The following is a 26226-nucleotide window of genomic DNA, read 5'->3' as shown; positions in this document are numbered from 1 at the left end:
ACCACCACCTTCTACTTTGTGAAACAGTTACTCTATAGGAGAAAGGTGAACCTTGTAATTAGTTTTTGGAGGAATGTGTGTGTCAAGGTTTTGATCATAGCATGGTCTCTATTAGTTGCATGTATTAATACTTATTATGAATGGGAAGAGACCAGGGATCTTGGAAGTAGGGTACTCATGATGAATGTATTTTTCTTTTAAATAAATCTTTTTCTTCCTATCTCCCCAGCTGCTCAGATAAAGAATTTGATGAGCCAGCTAGGAACTAAGCAGGACTCAAGCAAGCTACAGGAAAATCTGTGAGTAACTTCCTGACAAGGTTGGGTTTTGTGAGGGCCATTTGAGGACACAATGTCCTTGCTGCACAGCAGCTTAGGTTTCAGGTCTGGGAAATCAGAATGAGAGGCAGTGGGTCATGAGATAATAGCTGAATCTAAAAGAGGGGCAACAAAGTATATTAATGGATTGTGATTTCCATTGCCTTTCAAAGTCCTTGAACTCTGATTCTTTCTCCTCTCGGGCAGTTTAGCAGAACAATTTAGGGAAGTAGAAAAGGGAATTCGTACCACTATTAAACTATATTCTGCTTATAACTCTGCCTAAATGAGCTTCCTTGTTGGCATAGGACTCCTCATGATCTAGTTTAACTGGATTCCCAACTACAGTCGGCCTTCCATATCCATAGGTTCTGCACCTGTGGGTTCAACCAACCACAGATAGAAAATATTCAGAAAAAAAAGGAAGGTCTCTACTGACGACGTACAGACTTTTTTCCTTGTCATTACTGAAAACAATATAGTATAACAATTATTTACATAGTGTTTACATTGTATTTTGTCTGGAGTTGGTTCCTTCTGGTAGGTTCTTGGTCTCGCTGACTTCAACAGTGAAGCCATGGACCTTTGCGGTGAGTGTTACAGCTCTTAAAGGTGGTGTGGACCCAAAGAGTGAGCAGCAGCAAGCTTTACTGTGAAGAGCAAAACAACAAAGCTTCCACAAGGTGGAAGAGAATCTGAGCAGGTTGCTGCTGCTGTCTAGGGTGGCCAGCTTTTGTTCCCTTGTTTGTCCCCACCCATGTCCTGCTGATTGGTCCATTTTACAGACTACTGATTGGTCCATTTTACAGAGCGCTGATTGGTCCATTTTACAGAGCACTGATTGGTCCATTTTACAAACCTCTAGCTAGCCACAGATTGCTGATTGGTGCGTTTTACAGTCCTAGCTACAGAGTGCTGATTGGTGCATTTTACAATCCTCTTGTAAGACAGAAAATTTTTCAGAGTCTCCACCCGACCCAGAAGTCCAGCTGGCTTCACCTCTAAGTATTACGTAATGTAATCTAGAGATGATTTAAAGTATATGGAAGGGGGTGCCCAGTGCAGTGGCTCATGCCTGTAATCCCAACACTTTGGGAGGCTGAGGCAGGCAGATCACCTGAGGTCAGGAGTTCAAGACCAGCCTGGCCAAGATGATGAAACCCCGTCTCTACTAATAATACAAAAATCAGCTGGACATGGTGGCAGGCACCTGTAATCCCAGCTGCACAGGAGGCTGAGGCAGTAAAATAGCTTGAACCCAGGAGGTGGAGGTTGCTGTGAGCCAAGATCGCACCATTGCACTCCAGCCTGGGCAACAAGAGTGAAACTCTGTCTCAAAAAAATAAAAATAAAAAATAAAGTATACGGGTGGATGTGGTGGCTCACACCTCTAATCCCAGCACTTTGGGAGGCTGAGGTGGGCAGATCACCCGAGGTCGGGAGTTCAAGACCAGCTTGATCAACATGGTGAAACTCCATCTCTACTAAACATACAAAAATTAGCTGGGCATGGTGGCGCGTGCCTGTAATCCCAGCTACTCGGGAGGCTGAGGTAGGAGAATCACTTGAACCTGGGAGGCGGAGGTTGCAGTGAGCCAAGATTGCGCCATTGCACTCCAGTCTGGGTGACGAGAGCAAAACTCCGTCTCAAAATAAATAAATAAATAAATAAATAAAGTATATGGAAGGGTATGCACAGGTTCTATGCAAATGTTACATAATTTTATATTAAGGACTTGGCAGGAGGAGGCCCTGGAACCAATCCCCCATGGATACTGAGGGACTACTGCATATGTAATCAGAATGGCCCAAGGGGAGCCTGAGGGAGAGAATAGTAGACTGATATTAGGGACTCCTGATTCTTTTTATCACACCCTCTTTTGCTCCATTTCTGCTTTTAGTGCTATTCTTCATCTTTAAAATGTACTGAGCAAGCCGGGAGCAGTGGCTCATGCCTGTAATCCCAGCACTCTGGGAGGCTGAGGCGGGTGGGTCACGAGGTCAGGAGATCGAGACCATCCTGGCTAACATGGTGAAACCCCGTCTCTACTAAAAATACAAAAAATTATCCGGGCATGGTGGCACGCACTTGTAGTCCCAGCTACTTGGGAGGCTGAGGCAGGGGAATCGCTTGAATCTGGGAGGTGGAAGTTGCAGTGAGCTGAGATCACGTCACTGCACTCCAGTCTAGGTGACAGAGCAAGACTCTGTCTCAAAAAAAAAAATACAAAAATTAGCTGGGCGTAGTGGCTTGTGCCTGTAGTCACAGCTGCTTGGGAAGCTGAGGCAGGAAAATCACTTGAACCCGGGAGGCGAAGGTTGGAGTGAGCCAAGATCACGCCACTGCACTCCAGCCTGGCGACAGAGCAAGACTCCATCTCAAAAAATATATACATAATATATATATAAAATAATATATATAAAATATAAATACAGTATATAAATATATATAAAATATATCTATATATGTGTATAGATATATGTATATATGTGTCTATGTATCTACATATATGTATCTATATATGTATCTACATATATGTGTCTATATATGTATCTACATATATGTGTCTATATATGTATCTACATATATGTGTCTATATATGTATCTACATATATGTGTCTATATATGTATCTACATATATGTGTCTATATATGTATCTACATATATGTGTCTATATATGTATCTACATATATGTGTCTATATATGTATCTACATATATACATATATGTAGATATATATGTATATATGTATCTACATATATGTAGATATATATGTATCTACATATATGTGTCTATATATGTATCTACATATATACATATATATGTAGATATATATGTATCTATATATGTATATACTATATATGTATATATGTAGATACATATATATGTATCTATATATGTATCTACATATATATGTATCTATATATGTAGATATCTACATATATGTATCTACATATATATGTATCTATATATGTAGATATCTACATATATGTATCTACATATATATGTATCTATATATGTAGATACATATATATGTATCTATATATATGTAGATATATATGTATATATGTATCTACATATATAGATACATATATATGTATCTACATATATAGATACATATATATGTATCTACATATGTAGATACATATATGTATCTACATATGTAGATACATATATGTAGATACATATATAGATACATATATGTAGATACATATATAGATACATATATATGTAGATACATATATACATATATATGTAGATATATATGTATCTATATATGTATATACTATATATGTATATATGTAGATACATATATATGTATCTATATATGTATCTACATATATATGTATCTATATATGTAGATATCTACATATATGTATCTACATATATATGTATCTATATATGTAGATATCTACATATATGTATCTACATATATATGTATCTATATATGTAGATACATATATATGTATCTATATATATGTAGATATATATGTATATATGTATCTACATATATAGATACATATATATGTATCTACATATATAGATACATATATATGTATCTACATATGTAGATACATATATGTATCTACATATGTAGATACATATATGTAGATACATATATAGATACATATATGTAGATACATATATAGATACATATATATGTAGATACATATATAGATCTATATGTATCTATATGTATATACATATATGTATCTACGTATGTATATACATATATATGTATGTATATATCAAGCAATATTTTTTGTTTCCTACCCTAGACAGTGTGAGGTGAGAGAATGACTATTATTGTGAGCTTTTTCCAGGGAAATGTGAAATATCTCTGGATATTTTTGTACTGCCTGGGATGTTCAAGCCACTGATTGAGTACCTCTTTCTTTTGACTCCTTTTTTTTAAATCCTAGAGGCCCATTTGCAGTACAAAAAAACCATTAATAATTAGTAGTGTGGTGTGTTAGCCCATTTGGGCTACTATAACAAAATGCCATAAACTGCGTAGTTTATAAACAACAACTTTATTTCTCATAGTTCTGGAGGCTGGGAAGTCCAATGTCAAGGCGCTGGCAGATACAGTGTCTGGTGAGGGCCCACCTTTTCATAGGTGGTGCCTTCCTCTTGTGTCCTCACTTGGTGGAAGAGGCAAGGCAGCTCGTTGGGGCCTTTTTTATAAGGGTACCAATTCTATTCATGGGGACTCCACTCTCATGATCTAATCACCCTCCAAAGGACCCCATCTCCTAATGTTATCACCTCGGGAATTAGGATTTCAACATACGAATTTTGCAGAGACACTAACATTCAGATCATAGCATGTGGTTTCACTGTTGTCTCAGAAAGCCTTTGTAGAAATGGCTGGATAGTAGAGGAAACCACAAATGAAAGGAGTACTTTTTGTATTTCTACTACTTTCAGTTCCACTTAATGTATTACATATTCTTTCCTCTTCAATTCCCCTTCCTCCCTACTCCTTTTGTATTTTTAACAGGTAAGGCTTCTTTGTTTTGGAGGGAAGAGCTAGAAAGGCAAGTATAAAGAGCAGGTAGGAAGCCAAGGATAAGGCTAGAAAAGAGCCAGCTTTTTAAAGCAAGAGCATGGGATTAGATGTTTGGAGGTTGTTCCCTAGGGTAGGTAGGAAGCTACGCTTTTAATACACATTTCATCTAACTGTCTGTGCCTAGATTCTAGTCAGTGGACTGTGGCAGTCAACTCCTGGACAATAAAAGAGTTTAGTATGTTTAAACTACTTGATTTAGGTGTGGGCGGCAATTGTTCTTTTTATATTTTTTATCAGAACTGCTGATATGCTTTTCTTCTCTTCCCAAAGAGTTAAAATTCCTGATCTGTGCTTTCTTCAGCAGGTTATTGAAGCAGATTCTTTCTGCTCAGTGAAGATACCTTGAAGTGGGTTTGCCTGGGTAATATTTCTGGAATTTTGTTGTGAACCTGGGCATCTAGGGACTCATTTCTTCAAATGGCCCTTCATTCCCTACATTATGAGACACTCTGAGAACAAAGTGGTTCTGAGTATAATCCTCTCAAGAAGTGACAACATCCTGAAACATATCTTTTCTCTCTTAGGCAACAGTTACAACACTCCACAAATCAGCTCGCCAAGGAAACAAATGAATTGCTGAAAGAATTAGGGTCCTTGCCCCTTCCGTTATCTACTTCAGAACAGGTTGGTATTTTCTGTTTTGTTTATTAATAGGAAAGGACTTTGTGTTAGTAGGAAGGCAGCATGTAGAACAACAAAAAATAAGTTGGCCTTTGGTGCTAGATAGACCTCCTCTGCACCTCAGTTTCTTATCCATCAAGTGGGGGATATGTGACTGTTGGGGCAATAGAAAGAATGTACGCACCAGATGTGGCAAAGTGTCTGCATTTAGTAAGTAATCAATATGTGGTGGCTGCTGCTATTATTAATAACATATTATTAATATATTAATAAAATGGAGTTAACTGAAGAGAAATCTCAACGTTTGCATCTCTTTGGGGTTTGGCTAGCAGTTTTATGTTTGTAGGCTTCCTTTCTCTTAGTTTTTTTTTTTAATTGTTATTATTTTTATTGTTGTTGTCGTTTTGGAGACAGGGTCTCCCTCTGTCACCCAGGGTAGAGCGCGGTGTTGCAATCATAGCTCACTGCAGCCTCCCACTTCTGGGCTCAAGCAGTCCCCTCCCCTCAGCCTCCTGAGTAGCCATGACTACAGGCATGTGCCACCACACCCAGCTAATTTTAACAATTTTTTTGTATAGACAGGGTCTTGCTTTGTTTCCCAGGCTAGTATCGAACTTGTGACTTCAAGCAATCCTCCTGCCTCAGCCTCACAAAGTGTTGGGATTACAGGCGTGAGCCCCATGCCCAGCCTTCCTAGTTTGTTTTGTATCCATTATCTTTAAATTTTAATGAAACATCTTTCTTTCATGTTTTGCAGTTACCTTCATGTTCTGTCATGAGTTACTCACAGGTCTCACTCAGGTTAAGGAGCTGCTCAGGGAAAAAGGGTTCTTTTTTCAAGTCATTTTCTTCAGTGGCCATTTAAATCCTTTAGAAACACACAATTTTTACTGAGATTCATTGTTCCCTTAATATGCCATTCATGAAGTCAGATGTGCCCCTCCTTCATTGTGGCTTGTCATTCATGATCTACCTCAGGTCTCCAGTAAAAAAACTTTCTCCATCTACCTTCCTATTATGATCCTGTTTTGCTTTTAGCTTCTATGCCGTTCGTGGGGGCACTTAACTTGTATTGCTTTTTAAATTTTATTTTATTTTTGAGATAGGGTATTACTCTGTCACCCAGGCTGAGTGCAGTGGCAATCATAGCTCACTGCAACCTTGAGCTCCTGGGCTCAAGGGATCCTCCCACCTCAGTCTCCTGAGTAGCTGGAACCACAAGTGCGCACCACCACACCCAGCTAAATTTTTAAATTTTTTGTAGAGATGAGGTCTTGCTATGTTTTCCAGGCTAGTCTCAAACTCCTGGGCTCAAGTGATCCTCCTTCCTTGGTCTTCCAAAGTACTGAGATTATAGACATGAGCCGTTGTGCCTGGCCTTTATATTGTTTTTTATTGTTGAACTTTTTAAATGATAATGTCCTATATCTGATGGCTCTGAAGACAAAGCCTTTCAACTTCCCTGTCCTGGGTTGTTTTTCAAAGTATGGGTTGTGGCTAGTGGAACATGAAGTCATTTTAGTGTATTGAGATCAGCATTTTAAAAAACTTAGAGTAGAAGTATCAGAGTCTATACTATGTAATAATGGTAAATATTGTTATATGGAACTGTTGTTTCATACATACGTATGTGTATGTATGGATGGATCACGATGTCAAATTCTTTTTTTCTTTGAGACGGAGTCTTGCTCTGTCGCCCAGGCTGGAGTGCAGTGGCATAATCTTGGCTTACTGCAACCTCCGCCTCCCAGGTTCAAGCGATTTTCCTGCCTCAACTTCCCAAGTAGCTGGGATTGCAGGCACCGACTACCACGCCCGGCTAATTTTTGTATTTTTAGTAGAGATGGGGTTTTGCCATGTTGGCCAGGCTGGTTTCAAACTCCTGACCTCAGGTGATCCTCCCAGCTAGGCATCCCAAAGTGCTGGGATTACAGGCCTGAGCCACCATGCCTGGCCCATGATGTCAAATTCTTATTGTAAATCTCTGTCAAAAAAAAAATTGAAAATCACTAGTTTAACCTGATAAACTGTTCCATGTAGCATATCTGGAGTTTTGGCCCCCACTTGCAGAAGAGAGAGGAGGACAAGATGCTCTGTCATCCTGCTACAAAGTAGTTACCCTTTGGTTGTCTATATACGGGCTGTTTATTCTAATTGTTACTCATGCTGATGTTTCAGTTATGGGCCATTTCCCCCTTGCCATCCAGTATCTCTAAACTGCTGCCAAGTTACCCATTTCTTATTCCTAACCATGCACTTAGGGAATACACACTTGTAGATAGTTTTCATAGTAACAAAAAAGGAGTTGAAGCGTCTAATGCAGAGTAGTGAAAGTATTTAAGAGTTAAGTAGTAGCCTAAGCAAAATATAAATAGAACATCAAATCTGCTACCAAAACAAAATTCATCAAATGTCTTCTAAAACCAAATAGAAGTTATTTTTGGATTATGCAAGCTGTTGTTGCTTTCCATTATCTTGGATCATTAAGAACACGAACTAGATCTACAAACATACTATCTCTGGTGAAATATAATTCCTTGATTCCCCTCCTCTTGTTATGCTCAGTATCCTTTTGTCTTTTCACTCTTTTCTCATCTAATTAATCTTAGCCCCATCACCCATCTTTTCATTACTATCTTATACATCAAACCATACTCCTACTTTCAGTTTTTTTCCATACTTATATACTATCATCAGTGATCTAGTTACCCAGTCCAGTGGCTTTTGAGGTTGTTTGTTTGTTTGTTTGAGACAGGGTCTCACTCAGTTACGCGGGCCGAGGCACAGTGGAGCGGCGCATTCGTGGCTCACTGTATCACTGTAGCCTTAACTTCCCAGGCTCAAGTGATCCTCCCACCTTAGCTTCTCGAGTAGCTAGGACCACAGGCATGTGCCACCACATCCAGCTACTTTTTAAATGTTTTATAGAGACAGAGTCTTGCTATGTTGCCCAGGCTGGTCTCAAACTCCTGGGTTCAAGCAATCCTCTCTCCTCAGCCTCCCAAAGTGCTGGAATTACAGGCATGAACTCCCATGCCTGGCCCTTTGTAAAGAGATTTTTTTTTTTTTTTTTTTGGAGTTTCACTCTTGTTGCCCAGGCTGGAGTGTGCAAATGGTGTGATATTGGCTCACCACAACTTCCACCTCCCAGGTTCAAGTGATTCTCCTGCCTCAGCCTCCCGAGTAGCTGGGATTACAGGCATGCGCCACCACGCCCAGCTAATTTTGTATTTTTAGTAGAGATGGGGTTTCTCCATGTTGGTCAGGCTGGTCTCGAACTCCCGACCTCAGGTGATCTGCCCGCCTTGGCCTCCCAAAGTGCTGGGATTACAGGCATGAGCCACCGCACCTGGCCATAAAGAGTTTTTATTCACTTTTTTTTTTTTTTTTTGAGACACAGTTTCACTGTGTCACCCAGTCTGGAGTGCAGTGGCGTGATCTTGGCTCACTGCAACCTCTGCCTCCCAGGTTCGAGCGATTCTCCTGCCTCAGACTCCCAAGTAGCAGGGACTATAGGCACACACCACCACACTAATTTTTGTATTATTAGCAGAGACAGGGTTTCGCCATGCTGGCCAGGTTGGTCTTGGACTCCTGACCTCAAGTGATCCGCCTGCCTCGGCCTTCCAAAGTTCTGGGATCACAGGTGTGAGCTACCATGCCTGGCCTATTCACTTTTTTCCTGTTTCCTTTGATCCTCTTGCCTATCCCGTCTTTCCTGAAACTTTCCTCTTGACATGATTCTCTTTCATTCTGTCCCCCAACTCTGGAGGTCCCCAGGTTGAGTCAGCCTCCTTCCCGGACTTCATATCCTCCTAAGAGTGGGCATGCCCCAAGGTTGTGCCATTGCTCCTCGAATTATTTCACTCTATGCTTTCTCCTTAGGAGTCACCTGCTTTTATGACCTCCCTTTCACCTTTATGATTATGACCTCCAGATCTTTTTCCAATCTAACCCCTTCACCTCTAAGTGCTTGGCCCATGTCTTCAATTCATGTTCTGACATCTCCTCCTGAAATAAACTACCTTCATATAAAACTTGTCTTATACTGAACTTCTCATGTTTCACCCAAACCCCTTAACTAAGTTCATTGACAATACTTAACATCACAGAAAAGTTTGTGCCTTTTGACCTAATATTCTCGCTCATGCTAATTAGCCCTAAGGGGAAAAAAAAATTCTGAAGGTAAACACACACACACACACACACACACACACACACACACACAGAGTCTATATACTCTGGAGCCAAATTTCCTGGATTTAAATCCACTTACTTTGTCACTTAACTGTGTGATCCTGGGCAAATTACATAGCCTCTGTGGTGCTTTGGTTTTCTGATGTGTGATGTGTAAAGTTAGGACTATAATAATGCCTAATTTATTTATTTATTTTTTATTTTTTATTTTTTATTTTTTTTTGAGACGGAGTCTCGCTCAGTCGCCCAGGCTGGAGTGCAGTGGCGTGATCTCAGCTCACTGCAAGCTCTGCCTCCCGGGTTCACGCCATTCTCCTGTCTCAGCCTCCCAAGTAGCTGGGATTACAGGTGCCCACCACCACGCCTGGCTAATTTTTTGTACTTTTAGTAGAGACGGGGTTTCACCGTGTTAGCCAGGATGGTCTCGATCTCCTGACCTGGTGATCTGCCTGCCTCGGCCTCCCAGAGTGCTGGGATTACAGGCGTGAGCCACCACGCCCAGCAATAATGCCTAATTTATAGGTCATTGTATAGATAAATGAATTATTATGTAAAGCACTTACAGTAGTACTGGTACAATATAAGCACTATATAAATATTAGCTATTACATTGGGGCTCACTTTAACTTTATAATATTTAATAACTGAAAAATCTGGAAGGAATATTTACATAAAATTTAGGTCAACTTGATGGAATATATGTAAGCGATTAAAGATCATGGCCGGGCACGGTGGTTCACACCTGTAATCCCAGCACTTTGGGAGGCTAAGGCGGGTGGATTGCTTGAGTACAGGAGTTTGAGACCCAGCCCGGGCAACATCTCTACAAAAATTAGCCGGGCGCGGTGGCTCATGCCGTAATCCCTGCACTTTGGGAGGCCGAGGCGGGCGGATCACCTGAGGTTGGGAGTTCAAGACCAGCCTGACCAACATGGCAAAACCCTGTCTCTACTAAAAATACAAAAATTAGCCGGGCGTGGTGGTGGGCACCTGTAATCCCAACTACTCAGGAGACTGAGGCAAGAGAATCGCTTGAACCCAGGAGGCGGAGGTTGCAGTGAGCTGAGATTATGCCATTGCACTCCAGCCTGGGCGACAGAGCGAGACTCCATCTCAAAAAAAAAAAAAAAAAAATTGCGCCACCGCACTCCAGCCTGGGCGACAGAGTGAGACTCCGTCTCAAAAAAAAAAAAAAAAAATTAGCCACGCATCATGGTACACATCTGTAGTCCCAGCTACTCAGGTGGCTGAGGTGAGAGGATCATTTGAGTCTGGGAGGTTGGGGCTGCAGTGAGCTGAGATTGCACCACTGCACCCCAGCTTGGGTGACAGAGCAAGACCCTGTCTCAAAACAAACAAACAAACAAACAAAAAAACCAACAAAAAAACACAATTGTGAAGAGTATGGTAACATGGAAAATGTTTATGATGTACTTAAAAGTTATGATAATATTTTTGTATGGTGAGGTTAGGGAATGATGTCCTCCCTGTTATTCTTATAATTTTGTTTATGCAAAAATAAAAATCTCAGAAGAAAAAGGTTGCTCATCTAAATTTGCTTTTAGTATTACCATCACTCTTCCAGGTTTGAAATTTCAGTCATTCTTGACTTTATCTCTCTTTCCCCACTACCAATCCAAATGTTTCTTAAATTCATTTCTTTATGATTTTATTACTGATACTGTGTCCTCCTAACCTTAAACCTAGACTATTGAGTTAGTCATCTGTTTGACTTGTTTCTTTTTTCCGTTCCACTTTTTACACCATCACAGACTAATTTTTCTAAGTTACAATTTTGTACCCATGATGTTTCTTGCTCAAAAATCTTCATTGCTCTTTGTTCTTTAGAGGTTGAACCCCAAACTCATTAGCTTGGCTTTTTTTTTTTTGAGACGGAGCCTGGCTCTTTCGCTCAGTCTGGAGTGCAGTGGCGCAATCTCAGCTCACTGCAACCTCCATCTTCCAGGTTTAAGCAGTTCTCCTGCCTCAGCCCCCCAAGTGGCAAGGGACTACAGGCGTGCGCCACCACGCCTGGCTAATTTTTTGTATTTTTAGTAGAGACACGGTTTCATCATGCCTTCATGTTAGCCAGATGGTCTCCATCTCCTGGCCTTGTGATCTGCCCACCTCAGCCTCCCAATAGCTTGGCATTCTGTTGTGTTTTTTGAGACAGAGTTTCGCTTGTGTTGCCCAGGCTGGAGTGCAATGGCGCGATCTCAGCTCACTGCAACCTCCACCTCCTGGTTCAAGCAATTCTCCTGCCTCAACCTCCCAAGTAGCTGGGATTACAGGTGACTGCCACCATGTCTAGGTAATTTTCTCTATTTTTAGTAGAGACGGGGTTTCACCGTGTTGGCCAGGATGGTCTTGAATAATTCCTGCCCTCAAGTGATCCACCCACCTTGGCCTCCCAAAGTGCTGGGATTACAGGTGTGAGCTACTGCGCCTGGCCTAGCTTGGCATTTAAAACCTACTATGGTTGGCCCCTTTCTTACCTTTCCAATTTTGTATTTTAGCTACTCCCATTACTAAACCTGTAGTTCCAACCAAACGGTCTGCCTAGAAATCCTCTTCAAGTTCTGCCACCATGCCTTTGCTCACACTATTGTCTTGCTTGGATTTGCCTTACCCCTTCTTTCTGCTTCTTCATGCCTTCCTCTTACTTCACTGTCCACCTTCTCTTTAGGCCTTTCTTGACCACTTGAGTTCTTACTGATTATTCCTGCCTGTGAACTCCTATAGTACTAATTGGATATAGCAGTTATTTATAATGACTTTGTTACTTGTCTGTCTGTATCCTTTATTTACAAATAGATGGTAAGCTGTTTGAGGTCAAGGGTGAGTTTTTACTTCTGTGTTCTTAGAACAAAACAATGCTGTCAGTATGTGGGGGGGGTGTGTGTGTGTGTGTGTTTTGTTTTGTTTTGTGTTTTGAGACAAAGTTTCACTCTGTTGCTCAGGCTGGAGTACATGGCATGATTTCAGCTCACTGCAGCCTCAACCTTCCAGGGTCAAATGATCCTCCTGCCCCAGCCTCCTGAGTAGCTGATGTGTACCACCACACCCGGCTAATTTTTTTATTTTTTGTAGAGATAGGATTTTGTCATGTTGCTCAGGCTGGTCTTGAACTCCTAGGCTCAAGTGATCCTCCTGCTTCAGCCTCCCAAAACACTAGGACTACTGGCGTAAGCCACTATCCCCAACCTCAGCATATGTTTTTTGAGACATAGAAGTAACAAGCTTAGTAGATGTAGTCTGTAGATAAACAAAGTACTTATCAAGTCTCAAAGATTTTTAACCACTAGAAGCCTGTGAAATGCTTCTATAGTTTACAGGGAAGCTGTGAATTAAATATAGATGAATAGGGTTTTAACATTTTAGCTTAAACCCATCTCTATTTGGGTTCAATTGGAGTCCAGAGGTATTTATTCTCTTTTATATTCTCCAGGGCCCCAAAATTCTGAATTGCAGTTCTTTAGAGATTACTTTAGAAGTTAAATACAGGCTGGGCATAGTGACTCACACCTGTAATCCCAGCACTTTGGGAGGCTGAGGCGGGCGGATCACCTGAGGTCAGGAGTTCTACAATAGCCTGGCCAACATGGTGAAACCCCGTCTGTACTAAAAATACAATAAAAAATTAGCCGGGTATGGTGGTGGGCACCTGTAATCCCAGCTCCTCAGGAGGCTGAGGCACAAGAATCGCTTGAACATGGGTGGCAGAGGTTGGCAGTGAGCTGAGATCATGCCACTGCACTCCAGCCTGGGCGACAGAGCGAGACTCCGTCTCAATAAAAAGAAAAAAAAAAAAAAGAAGAAGTTAAATGCAACCCAGTTCCCAGGTTTGTCAGAATGAAAGAAGAAAAATTCTGACTTGGTCTATAGTATTAACTAGGGACTTGAGCTAGCAAAGAGAAAATTTATTAATTTAAAGAAGAGACTATTTCATAATAATTTTCCTAGTTGGAAATCTTTAAGGGGTATAATTTTGCTTTTAAGGGAAATTAAAACCAAATGATTCTGGGTTAATATGAAATCTCAAGTTCTTGCTTGATTTCCTTAGCGCCAGCAGAGACTTCAGAAGGAACGCCTCATGAATGACTTCTCTGCAGCCTTAAACAATTTCCAGGCTGTGCAGAGAAGAGTATCCGAAAAGGAAAAGGAGAGTATTGCCAGAGCAAGAGCTGGATCTCGTCTTTCTGTAAGTTGATCCCCAAAAGAAGACCTTTGCAATATCAGAATGTTCTTTCCCAAGTTTGTGGGTTTTTTTCTTTTTCTCTTTGACCAATAAACATGTAAGTTAGCTGCTGTGAAAATGGCAGGTTGGTGTAACTTATGTAAAAAATATGTATGCATGTGATCAAAGCCTAGAAAGGAATCTGAATAAGGGTTAAGAGATATAGGAGGAAGAACTATGTCTCATTTTCTTTTTCATTTTGATATATTGGTTTTAACGTTAAAAACTTGAAAATAAAAATAATGAATCTGTTTCCTGGAATATAACAGGCTAGTTTATTTGGACTAGCCTCTGTTTTTGAAAAGGATTATCAAATACTGGATTTTAAAAATCCAACTTCTCAAAAGTATCAAAGATTATGAAAATATAGAGGTAAAGCCTGAGAGGTCAGCAGAATACTGAAACTGCTTTTGCATTGAATGTCTTTACTGAAGGCAAACTTGAACTTCAGTTTTGATATCCTCATGGCATGAGGAGGATAAAAGTCAAAGCCAAAGGTCTACGCAAGAGAGAGAATATAAAAGAAGGTGCAACTCAAATTAAACTGGGCCCTAAGAGACAATATCCTTAGAATATTAAGTCAAAAGTAAGCTCTCCTATCCCCCAGCAGATTGCAAAAAGATTGCATTAGCACTGAACTGAGCAGATGGAGGAGGAGGGCAGGAGAGAGGAGAAATCCAGATAAGGTTACCACAAAGTAACCTTCTTCAGGCGGATTTTCTGCTCAAATTCATCCTACCTGAATGGTTCAGTGGTCCTGGACTGGGAGAGCCACCTATGTGCAGGGTAGAAGCAAACACAGATTCCTTCTGTAGAAAGACACCTTTATCCTAGCCCTGAAATAATACTCTCAAATAATTTTTCTAGGGCAGTAAGTACCAGTCACTAAAAATAACCATGTGTGCAAAGAAACAAATTACTCTGAACAAGAATTAGTAGAAACAACAATGAAGTGAAATATACCTACAAAGACTTTGTATATTAGAATTATAAGACACCTATACTTATTGTGTTTAAAGACATAAAAGGCTGAAAACCTCTGCAGGAAACTACACAAAGATTTGAAAAATGTCAAAAGAATTTCTAAAATGGAAAGATATAATATAGAAATTTAAAAACTTAGTGGATGGGTAGTTTAACTAAAAAATTGGTTAGAATATATTATCCAGCATGTAGCATAGGGGGTTAAGAGGTTAAATATGGAAGAAACATTATGAGAAATGGAGAATGGAGAGAAAAGATCTAATGTAGTTTTAACTGGAGTTATAGAGTGAGAATAGGGCAAACATAGAACAGAGGTGATATTTGAAGAAATAATGACTGATAATATTCTAGAACTGATTAAAAACACTAGCCTGCAGTTTCAAGAAGCCTAACAAATCCCAAGCAGGATAAATAAAATCTCTAATCTAGATACATCAAAGACAAACTTCAGACCAGAGACAGAGAAAAATCATAAAGATAGCTGGAGAAACATTAGAATACCTTCAAAGACACAATAGTTAGATTGACAGTTGACTTCTCAACAACAGTGGAAGCCAGTAGAGTGCTATCTTGAATGTTGATGAAGGACAATAACTGCCTACCTAGGATTCTAAATCCAGTGAAAATATATGTCAAGAATGAGGGCTAATTAAAGACATTTTCAATCAAAAGAGAGTTTTCTATCAGCACATCTTATTGAAGGAAATTCTAAATAATGTATTTCAGGTGGAAGGAAAGTGATCTCAGATGGAAAGTCTGAAAAGCAGAAAGAAATGAAGAACAAGAAAGTGGTAAAGATGTGAAAAGACTAGTCACAGACAGGGAGAAGACATTGCTATATATATTTAATAGCAAAGGACTAGCATTTAGAATATATAAATAATTCGGCCAGGCGCGGTGGCTCACGCCTGTAATCCCAGCACTTTGGGAGGTCAAGGTGGGCAGATCACAAGATCAGGAGTTCAAGACCAGCCTGGCCAACATGGTGAAACCCTGTCTCTACTAAAAATACAAAATTAGCCGGGCGTGGTAGCGCATGCCTGTAATCCCAGCTACTCTGGAGGCTGAGGCAGGAGAATCGCTTGAACCAGGCAGACAGAGGTTGCAGTGAGCTGAGATTGTGCCACTGCACTCCAGCCTGGGCGACAGAACAAGACTGCATCTCAGAAAAAAAAAACAAAAAACAGAATTCCCGTGAATCAATATGAAAAAGAAAGATACAACTCAATAGAACAAAAGTTGTCAAACTTTTTAATCTCAGGAACCCATTACACTCTTAAAAATTATTAAATTCTCTGGCCGGTCGCAGTGGCTCATGCCTGTAATCCCAGCACTATGGGAGGCCGAGGCGGGTGGAGTTCGAGACCAGCCTGGCCAACATGGAGAAACCCTGTCTCTACTAAAAAATACAAAATTAGCCGGGCATGGTGGCGCATGCCTGTAATCCCAGCTACTTGGGAGGCTGAGGCAGGAGAATCACTTGAACCCAGGAGGTGGAGGTTGTAGTGAGCCGAGATCGCACCATTGCACTCCAGCCTGGGCAAAAAGAGTGAAACTCCGTCTCAAAAAAAAAAAATCATTAAGTTATCTTCTTGAATCTTAAAAAAAAAAAAAATTACTAACGACCCTGTATTAGTCTGTTCTCACTCTGCTATAAAGAACTGCCCAAAGCTGGGCGTGGTGGCTCACGCCTGTAATCCCAGCACTTTGGGAGGCTGAGGCAGGCGGATCACAAGGTCAGGAGTTCAAGACCAGCCTGGCCAACATGGTGAAACCCCATCTCTACTAAAAATATAAAAAATTAGCCAGGCATGGTGGCAGGGGCCCATAATCCCAGCTACTCAGGACACTGAGGCAGGAGACTCGCTTCAACCCGGGAGGCGGAGATTGCCATAAGCTGAGACCGCACCACTGCACTCCAGCCTGGGCAACAGAGTGAGACTCCATCTCAAAAAAAAAAAAAAAAAAGAAAGAAAGAAAGAACTGCCAGAGACTGGATAATTTACTTTAATTTATATTAAAGTATTTAATTTATATAGGAAAGAGGTTTCATTGACTCACAGTTCCACATGGCTGGGAGGCCTCAGGAAACTTACAGTCATGGTGGAAGACACCTCTTCACAGACAGCAGGAGAGAAAATAAGTGCTAAGAGAAGGGGGAAGCCCCTTATAAAACCATCAGATGTGAGAACTCAGTCACTATCATGAGAACAACATGGGGAAAACTGTCCCCATGCTTCAGTTTTCTCCATCTGGTCTTACCCTTGACATGTGGAGATTATTACAATTCAAGGTGAGATTTGGGTGGGGACACAGAGCCAAACCATATCAGACCCCGAAGAAGTTTTGTTTATATGAGTCATATCTATTGATGTATACTGTATTAGAAATTAAAACTGAGAAAAATTTTAGATGTTTGTTTATTCATTTACAAATAATACACTTATTACATATTAACATGAATATAAATTAGATTTTTTATGCACATGGGGAAAGAAGGAATTAAATTAGATTTTTAATTTTAAAAAATTGTGTTTCCAAGAAAAAAAATTATTGGGCAGAGTAGCATTATTTTCATTTTTGCAAATTTTTTTTATATTAATGTCTGGCTTACCAGAAGGCAGCTAGATTTTCATAGCTGCTTTTGTTTTTTAACCTCCATACTAAAGATGTAAGTGATTTATGTACCACCGTTACAGTATTAGAATATTCTGAATTTGACTATTTACTTACTTTTACCAGTGAATGTTATACTTTCATATGTTTTCATGTTACTAATTATTATGCTTTTAATTCAGCTTGAAGAACTCCCTTTAGCACTTCTTGTGAGGCAGGTCTAGTGGTGATGAACTCTCTCAGCTTTCTTCATCTAGGATTATATCTGCTTCTATATTCAGTCTATTATGATAGGTTTTTCTGGTTGAAGTATCTGAAGAAAATCCAAGCTGGCAGAAATATACAATTGGAAAAGGAATTTTTTATAACCTTGTTGATACTCTTCTTTGATACTGCATCAAAACTTGACAAAAGTTAGTTGCATTGTACAATCTAAAACCATTATAATGACTTCATACTCTGTTACATTAACATCTGTTGGTCTATATTATACTTTGATTGGATCTTTTATCCATGCATGATTTTTATAGCATCATGTATTTATCATTTGGATAGTATTGGTTCCCTGAGTTATGCAGCTCTTCCAAATGTCGATACATTTCATTTTACAATATAAAAAAATACATATTTCCATCAGTTTCACCAGAAAAGTATTTAAATATTGGGAAACTCTTACAGTGGTAGATACAAGTCTTCCGAAATTTTATTTTTATTTTTACTTGAAAGCTACATTTTTATCATTGGCAACAAACACCCTCTGTTGTTTTCCTTGAAGTGACAGGCTCATACTTATTTTCAACAAGTTGTCTGCCAAATACCCATCTGAAAAGTTTTTATGTACACGTTTATGAAAGTTTTAAAGCTTTTAAATAAGTTTTTAGTAAGTTCTTATAAAACTATATTGAATAAGTAAAAATGGTATTCCCTAAAAAAAGTGGCTAGTTCAGCCTGCAGTTCCATTACACAAGTGCTTTTCCTAGAGACAGACATTGTATTTCTTTATGCAGCAGAAGTACTTTATGTGCACTTCCCATTTCACAATACAGAATAGTAGAAAGATGTGTATTGAGGGGTCAAGGTTTAATTAATAATTTGTATGGCTTCAAGGATACATTGGCTTTTAAAATACTGTGGGTGTGTGGTGATGGAGAATACAATAATACTAGTTCAATTCGGTGCCACTGCCTTGAGCCATTTTGTCTATCTGTATTAGTCCGTTTTCACACTGCTATAAAGATACTACCTGAGACTGGATACTTTATAAATAAAAGAGGTTTAATTGACTCACAGTTCTGCATGGCTGGATAGGCCTCAGGAAACTTACAACCATGGTAGAAAGCTAAGGGGAAGCAAGGCATGTCTTACATGGTGGCAGGAGAGAGAGAAAGAGAGTGCAGGGGAAATACCAGACACTTACCAAACAACCGGATCTCATGAGAACTCCCTCACTAACACGTGAACAGCATGGGGGAACCACCCCCATGATCCAATCACTTCCCACCAGGTCCCTCCCTCGGCACGTGGGATTACAATTCGAGACGAGATTTGAGTGGGGACATAGAGCCAAACCATATCACTACCATTGCCTTTTTTTAATTTTTAATTTTTGTGGGCACATGGTAGGTGTATATATTTATGAGGTACATGAGATATTTTCATACAGTCATGTAATGTGTAATAATTACACCATGGTAAATGGGGTGTCTGTCCCCTCAAGCATTTATCCTTTATGTTACAGACAATTCAATTATACTCTTTTAGTTATTTTTGAATATATAATTAAATTATTATAGACTATAGTCACCCTGTTGTGCTATCAAATACTAGGTCTTATTTGTTCTTCCTATTTTTTGTGCCCATTAACCATCCCCACTTCCCCACCAGCAGTCCCCCACCATTGCTTTTGCTCCATCCTGTTGATATTTACACTCAGGGAAAAAATAAACACATTAGTATTATTATGAGTAATGGTCAAACAAATGAAAAGGTACTCAGCTTCTTTAGTAATGGTGAAATTACAGATTAAAACAACAATGAAATACTGCTTCATGCCCACCAGGAGGGCAGAAGTTTAAAATTCTGTGAACACTGGGAGTTGTCATTATGGATGTGATGCAACAGGAACTTTTTTATCTGGCTGGTGGTATAAATTAGAACAACTACTTTGGAAAACCTTTTGGCTGTATCTTCAGAACACATGCAGACCTTGTGATCCAGCAATTCTACCCTAGAGAAACCTGTATGTGTTATACCAGGATATATGTACAAAATGTGCATAGCAGCATTGTTTGTAGTAGTCAAAAATTGGAAACATCCAGATGTCTGTCAACAGTAGAATGGATAAATTGTGATATGTTCATACACTGTAATATCATACAGCAAAGAAAATGATTGAACCACGGTTACATTCAGTATCAGAGATGGATCTGGCATAATCTGGAATGATTCAAAAAAAGCACTAAAGAATATAAACAGTATAATTCCATTTATGTAAAGTTCAAAAACAGGCAAAATGATATTGAATAAGACTATATCTCACTATTTTTAAAATGCAAGAAAATGATTTTCACAAAGTCAAGATAATAAATACTTTAAAAGGGAGGGATGGAGTTGTGATTGGAGAAGGGCACATGGGTGGGCTTTTAGGACTCTGGAAATGTTATTTCTTGATCTGGGGAAAAAGATAAAGTAAAAAGAAAAAAAACCCCAAAACCCACAGTGTTCCTCTGAGTGGATAGAAATTTGAAATTCTCTTCATTTTGTTTGTCCTGTATTGCTATTATAAAAAGGGTAAGCTTTTTAAAAATGAAAGTACATTGATTTTTACCATTTTTGCTTTGTTTTATTTATTTATTTATTTACTTATTCATTCTGAGAGGGAGTCTCACTCTGTCGCTCAGGCTGGAGTGCAGTGGCACGATCTTGGCTCACTGCAACCTCTGCCTTCTAGGTTCAAGCAATTCTCCTGCCTTAGCCTCCTGAGTAGCTGGGATTACAGGCACCCACCACCATGCCTGGCTGATTTTTGTATTTTAGTAGAGACGGGGTTTCACCATGTTGGCCAGGCTGGTCATGAACTTCTGACCTCAAAGTGATCTGCCCACCTCAGCCTCTCAAAGTGCTGGGATTGGGATTACAGGCGTGAGCCACCGCACCCGGCCTGTTTTTAAATTATGAAAGTAATACATCCATTAGACTGATTTTTTAATAATGATATTTATTCTTATAGCTTGATTATAAAGCATACTTTTTCCTCATCAAACAGTAACACCTGAAAGACTCGATTGCTAGTCTTTCACCAAATGCCAAAAATCCTGGTAAATTCCCTTTTAAAGTAACACTATGTGCTTGCCTAACTTTCTTAATTCAATAGTATTAGATAAATTACCATTGGAAAGACTATTTTTCAAAAACGTTATTATGTGCCAAAGAGGAGACTATGATAAATCAGAATTATTGTAAGAATTAAACAAAATAATATACAGTATAATAAGTTCCCAATAAGTTCTGTTAAGTCAAAATCTGCCACGATTTGAAGCAGCCTTCTTGAAAATAAAGGTTAGTGGGCTGGGCGCCGTGGCTCACGCCTGTAATCCCAACACTTTGGGAGGCCGAGGTGGGTGGATCACGAGGTCAGGAGTTTGAGACCAGCCTGGCCAATATGGTGAAACCCCGTTTCTACTAAAAATACAAAAATTAGCTGGGCGTGGTGGCATGCACCTGTAGTCCCAGCTACTCAGGAGGCTGAGGTAGAAGAATCACTTGAACCCGTGAGGCAGAGGTTGCAATGAGCCGAGATCGTGCCACTGCACTCCAGCCTGGGCAACAGAGTAAGATTCCATCTCAAAAAAAGAAAAGAAAAGAAAAGAAAGGTTAATTTATGTGTATTTATGCCAAATCCCATCTCTCCAGAGTTTAACATATATTGATAATAGATTGATTAGCAATGTTCTCAAAGATCTCATATACTCTTGTGTTTTTTTTTTGAGATGGAGTCTTGCTCTGTTGTCCAGGCTGGAGTGCAGTGGCACAATCTCAGCTCACTGCAACCTCCGCCTCCCAGATTCAATTCTCCTACCTTAGCCTCCTGAGTAGCTGGGACTACAGGTGCCCGCCACCATGCCCAGCTAATTTTTTTTGTATTTTTAGTAGAGATGGGGTTTCACCATATTGGCCAGGCTGGTCTTGAACTCCTGACCTTGTGATCTGCCCGCCTCGGCCTCCCAAAGTGCTGGGATTAGAAGCGTGAGCCACTGCACCCGGCCAGATCTCATATACTCTTGACCACACATCAGTAAAAATCAAAGAAACCTTAGGAGAAAAAAAGGTAACACCATTTACATTAGACTGATTTTTGAAGTTAGTCTGCTTTAGTGCCTAATATGCTATGTCCATTTAAAAAATTTTTACATGTTCTGAAATTTTGTTTTCTTGCAACTTTTCAACTTCTCTTCATCTGCCTCCCCCTAAATTGTAAAATATTTTATTGTTGTTATTTTTATTTTTAGCCTTCTCTCCTACCCATATTATTCTCCACCGTGTTCAGTATGGTTTCTGTTCAGGACTCAAACTGGAATGCAGATTTTCTTCAACCACTTTACACCCACGTCTTAGTTGAGACAGATTGCCAGAGTACTATGTAATCTTACAGATTCTGTGGGTGTCAAAGGATGTTGCTTCTTTATATTGTGCTAAGGAAGCCCTTGTTTTGTGTGTCTGTGACGTGTTTCTGGATGACCGCAGCAATAATACCATCTACTTTCTAGGCAGAAGAGAGGCAAAGAGAGGAGCAGCTGGTCTCATTTGACAGGTAATAGAATTATTCATACAACCTGCTGGATAGTTGAGATGGGAATCTATCTCGTTATATTTCTTTTAATTTTAAAAATCAATGAAAAAAATAGAGGGCAAAAATAAGGGGGCACCTGGGGTGAATAACATAATCCACAGAATAAAATTAAACAGTCAAAACCATGGGCTTTTCCAAGCTCTTTGAGTTATTGGAAGGAGTAATTTCAAGGTGAATAAAAAATTCCAAGAAACCGTTGATGTCTGTGAGTTAAGCAGAGAGCTTGACTCCCTAGGAATAAGTATGAACCCACATGTCTACAGATTAGGAGGTCTAAGTCATCTTACCTCTAATTCAGATTTAAACCCATCAGAGTTCTTGGGTCTCTACTCATTTATAAAATGGAAGCAACTCATCCTTCTAGGAGTATTAAGAGGGAAACCAGAAAATTTGTATCTGAATGATAACTTCTCCAAACTAATCCCATAGAGGTGTATTTGTGGTATTAGTTCAGACCTTGATATGTTTTAGCATAGATACATATCCATCCCTCCCCACTACACTATGAGCATCTCAAAGGCCTGGGGACTCTGTCTAACTTAGTTTTGTATCTCTAGCATGTAGAGGACATTATTTAAACATTGTAGAGGTGAGGCCAGGCACGGTGGCTCACGCCTGTAATCCCAGCACTTTGGGAGGCCGAGGCGGGTGGATCACGAGGTCAGGAGATCGAGACCATCCTGGCTAACACGGTGAAACCCTGTCTCTACTAAAAATACAAAAAATTAGCTGGGCGTGGTGGTGGGCGCCTGTAGTCCCAGCTACTTGGGAGGCTGAGGCAGGAGAATGGCGTGAACCCGGGAGGTGGAAGTTGCAGTGAGCCAAGACTGCGCCACTGCACTCCAGCCTGGGTGACAGAGCCAGACTCTTCTCAAAAAAAAACAAAAAAACATTGTAGAGGTGAAGTATGATTTATGATACTGTTGGGAAAACACATAATAATGGAATTTCAAAGTGTTTTATATCTAGTATAATAAGTAATATGTTTTCCTTTTAAATGCTTGAGAATAAAGAGGTGGTGGGGCATGGTGGCTCAAGCCTGTAATCCCAGCACTTTGGAAGGATGAGGCAGGTGGATCACCTGAGGTCAGGAGTTCGAGACCAGCCTGGCCCACATGGCGAAACCCCATCTCTACTAAAATACAAAAATTAGCTGGGCGTAGAGGCAGGCGCCTGTAATCCCAGCTACTCTCAAGGCTGAGGCAGGAGAATCCCTTGAACCCGGGGGGTGGAGTGAAGTAAGCACCACTTCACTCCGGCCTGGACGAAAGAGCGAAACTCCGTCTCGAAAAAAAAAAAGGCATGGTGGCTCAAGCCTATAATCATAGCACTTTAGTAGGTTGAGGCAGGAGGACAGCTTGAGGCCAGCAGTTTGAGACTAGCCTGGGCAACAAAGCAAGACCCCTATTTCTAAAAAAAATTTTAAAAAAAGAGTTATAACATTTCACTAGCTTTCTGTTAAGAGGGGTTTTTTTTATAGATTGTTTTTTAATAGAGATGAGGGTTTTGCTATGTTAGCCAGGTTGGTCTTGAACTCCTGGCCTCAAGCAGTCCTCCTGCCTCAGCCTCCCAAAGTGCTAGGATTACAGGCGTGAGCCACTGCGCCTGGCCTGTTAAGAGGTATTTAACCCAAAGCATAACCTCAAGGAAATTTTGGAAAACCAGGAGATGTGATTCTGTTGAACTAACTGGCAAAGCACTGATAGGTCACTTAGCTTGCTCTTCTCCACCCACTTAGTACTGAAGGTACCAATGCAGCTTGCACTTTGAGAGTGCCCTGGAAGATGATGGTGCAACATAATTCAATGAGTTCAAATCTCTGGCTACTTTCCTTGTCTGGCAAGCCCCAGTGAGATTACAGAGTATACCCCTAAATGGAAACAGCCAGGAGTCCCATCCCTCATAATTCTGCTACAGGTCAGCTTTGCCCATGGAAGCTGAGTCTTTGTTTTCCTGATATCATCAGCTCTTTGCTTCTGGATATGAAGAATGTGGCCCTCCAAGACTTTATTGATAGCAGAGGAGTGGAGCCCTGGTAATGTCTTTGCATAGGTTCTGCTGGCAGTAGAGATGTTGGAGATATGTCTTGTTATGTGTGCCTGTCTCCCTGCAGCCATGAGGAGTGGAACCAGATGCAGAGCCAGGACGATGAGGTGGCCATCACTGAGCAGGATTTGGAACTTATTAAAGAAAGAGAAACGGCAATTCGGCAGCTGGAGGTGAGAGCCAGGGTCATGTTTTTTGTTTGAGTCAGTGTGTCTGCAGGTATCTGAACTCCTTAGTTCACTTTAATTCTCTTAGTGATTATGAAATAGCATAAAATGTGTCATTGTGTGATTTGTATTTTTTCTGTCTCAATGTAATCATGGTGGGTTTGAACTACTGGTTTTTTTTTTTTTTTTTTTTTCTTGGACAGAATTTCACTCTTGTCCCCCAGGCTGGAGTGCAATGGTGCAATCTTGGCTCACTGCAACCTCTGCCTCCTGGGTTCAAGCGATTCTCCTGCCTCAGCCTCTCGAGTAGCTGGGATTACAGACATATGCCACCACGCCCAGCTAATTTTGTATTTTTAGTAGAGATGGGGTTTCTCCGTGTTGGTCAGGCTGGTCTTGAACTCACGACCTCAGGTGATCCACCCTCATTGGCCTCCCAAAGTGCTGGGATTACAGGCGTGAGTCACCGCTCCTGGCATGAACTACTGTTATAATGGTATTGGCCTTGGTGCCCAGGAGTACTCAAATCCTTTCTTCAATCACCACATCTTATACAGATCACCACATCTTATTTCTCCTGGAGAAATGTACACGGAGAACGGAACAACGCAGACAGATATTTTATTGCTCATTAGAACTTTGACCTCAAATCTCAGTGCCAACCTCCGGGTTAGGCAGGACTCCATGGAGAGCCCCTTTGCTTAGTCTGAAGAGCCCAGAATAAAGGCAGGCCAAAAGTCTTGCTCCATTTTTGTATATCCTAAAGTCTAATCCCAAGTTGTAGATCTTATCCCTTCAGTGAGTCAGAGAAATAGGAACAGTTTTTGAGGTGGAGGTTGAGGGAGAAGTCTGTAGGCCTTTCTTACCTAACTGAGCTTTCAACTTTAATTTCGCGTAGTGACTAATAAAATATCCTTTTTTTGGGGGGACTGAGTCTTGCTCTGTCGCCCAGGCAGGAGTGCAGTGACGCTATCTCAGCTCACTGCAGCCTCTCTCTCCTGGGTTCAAGCGATTCTCCTGCCTCAGCCTCCTGAATAGCCGAGACTACAAGTACGCACCACCACACCCAGATAATTTTTGTATTTTTAGTAGAGACAGGGTTTTGCCATGTTGGTCAGGCTGGTCTTGAACTTCTGACCTCAAGTGATCTGCCTGCTTCAGCCTCCCAAAGTGCTGGGATTACTGGCATGAACAACTGTGCCCAGCTAAAATATCGTTAAACCTGAGTTTTCTCCAGTTTAGTTTTCTCCGAAGGTAGAAGGCTGCCATTGCTGTGATCGGGGGAGGAGAAAAGGAGAGAGGGAAATTTTGAGCTCCTCCTTGGCCTCCATCTGTAGCAGTGGTTCTGAACCGTGACTGCACATGAGGATCACCTGGAGAAGATTTTTTTTTAATGCCCCAGCTGTCATCCACCACTAATTACTTGATGGGATAATGTGAAATTCCTGTTTATTATATGTTAAAAATGGGCAAATATCCATTATTTTATATGGTTCAAACTAATAAATCATAATTTCTGGGCGTGAGGCCCTGGGCATGGGTATTTTTTTAAAAAGTTCCCCCAGGTGATTATAATGTGCAGCCAGGGTTGAGACCCACTGCCCTAAAGGCCATCAATG

General features: G+C 40.4%; 1 protein-coding gene across 1 annotated transcript in view; it reads left to right on the top strand.

Moving 5' to 3' along the window:
• STX12 (syntaxin 12) overlaps nucleotides 1–26226 on the top strand; it is a 52280-nt gene that overhangs the window by 16081 nt on the left and 9973 nt on the right. The window contains exons 2-6 of the mRNA XM_054498471.2: nucleotides 230–299; nucleotides 5415–5514; nucleotides 13772–13909; nucleotides 22312–22355; nucleotides 24508–24613. Of these exons, the coding sequence (XP_054354446.1) occupies nucleotides 230–299; nucleotides 5415–5514; nucleotides 13772–13909; nucleotides 22312–22355; nucleotides 24508–24613 (458 nt within the window). The remainder of the gene's footprint in view (nucleotides 1–229; nucleotides 300–5414; nucleotides 5515–13771; nucleotides 13910–22311; nucleotides 22356–24507; nucleotides 24614–26226) is intronic.

This window comes from Pongo pygmaeus, chromosome 1 (genome assembly GCF_028885625.2).
Source record: "Pongo pygmaeus isolate AG05252 chromosome 1, NHGRI_mPonPyg2-v2.0_pri, whole genome shotgun sequence".
In the NCBI taxonomy this organism is placed as follows: Eukaryota; Metazoa; Chordata; class Mammalia; order Primates; family Hominidae; genus Pongo; species Pongo pygmaeus.
The sequence above is the reverse complement of the archived record's forward strand: the minus strand, read 5'-3'. Positions and strand labels throughout refer to the sequence as shown.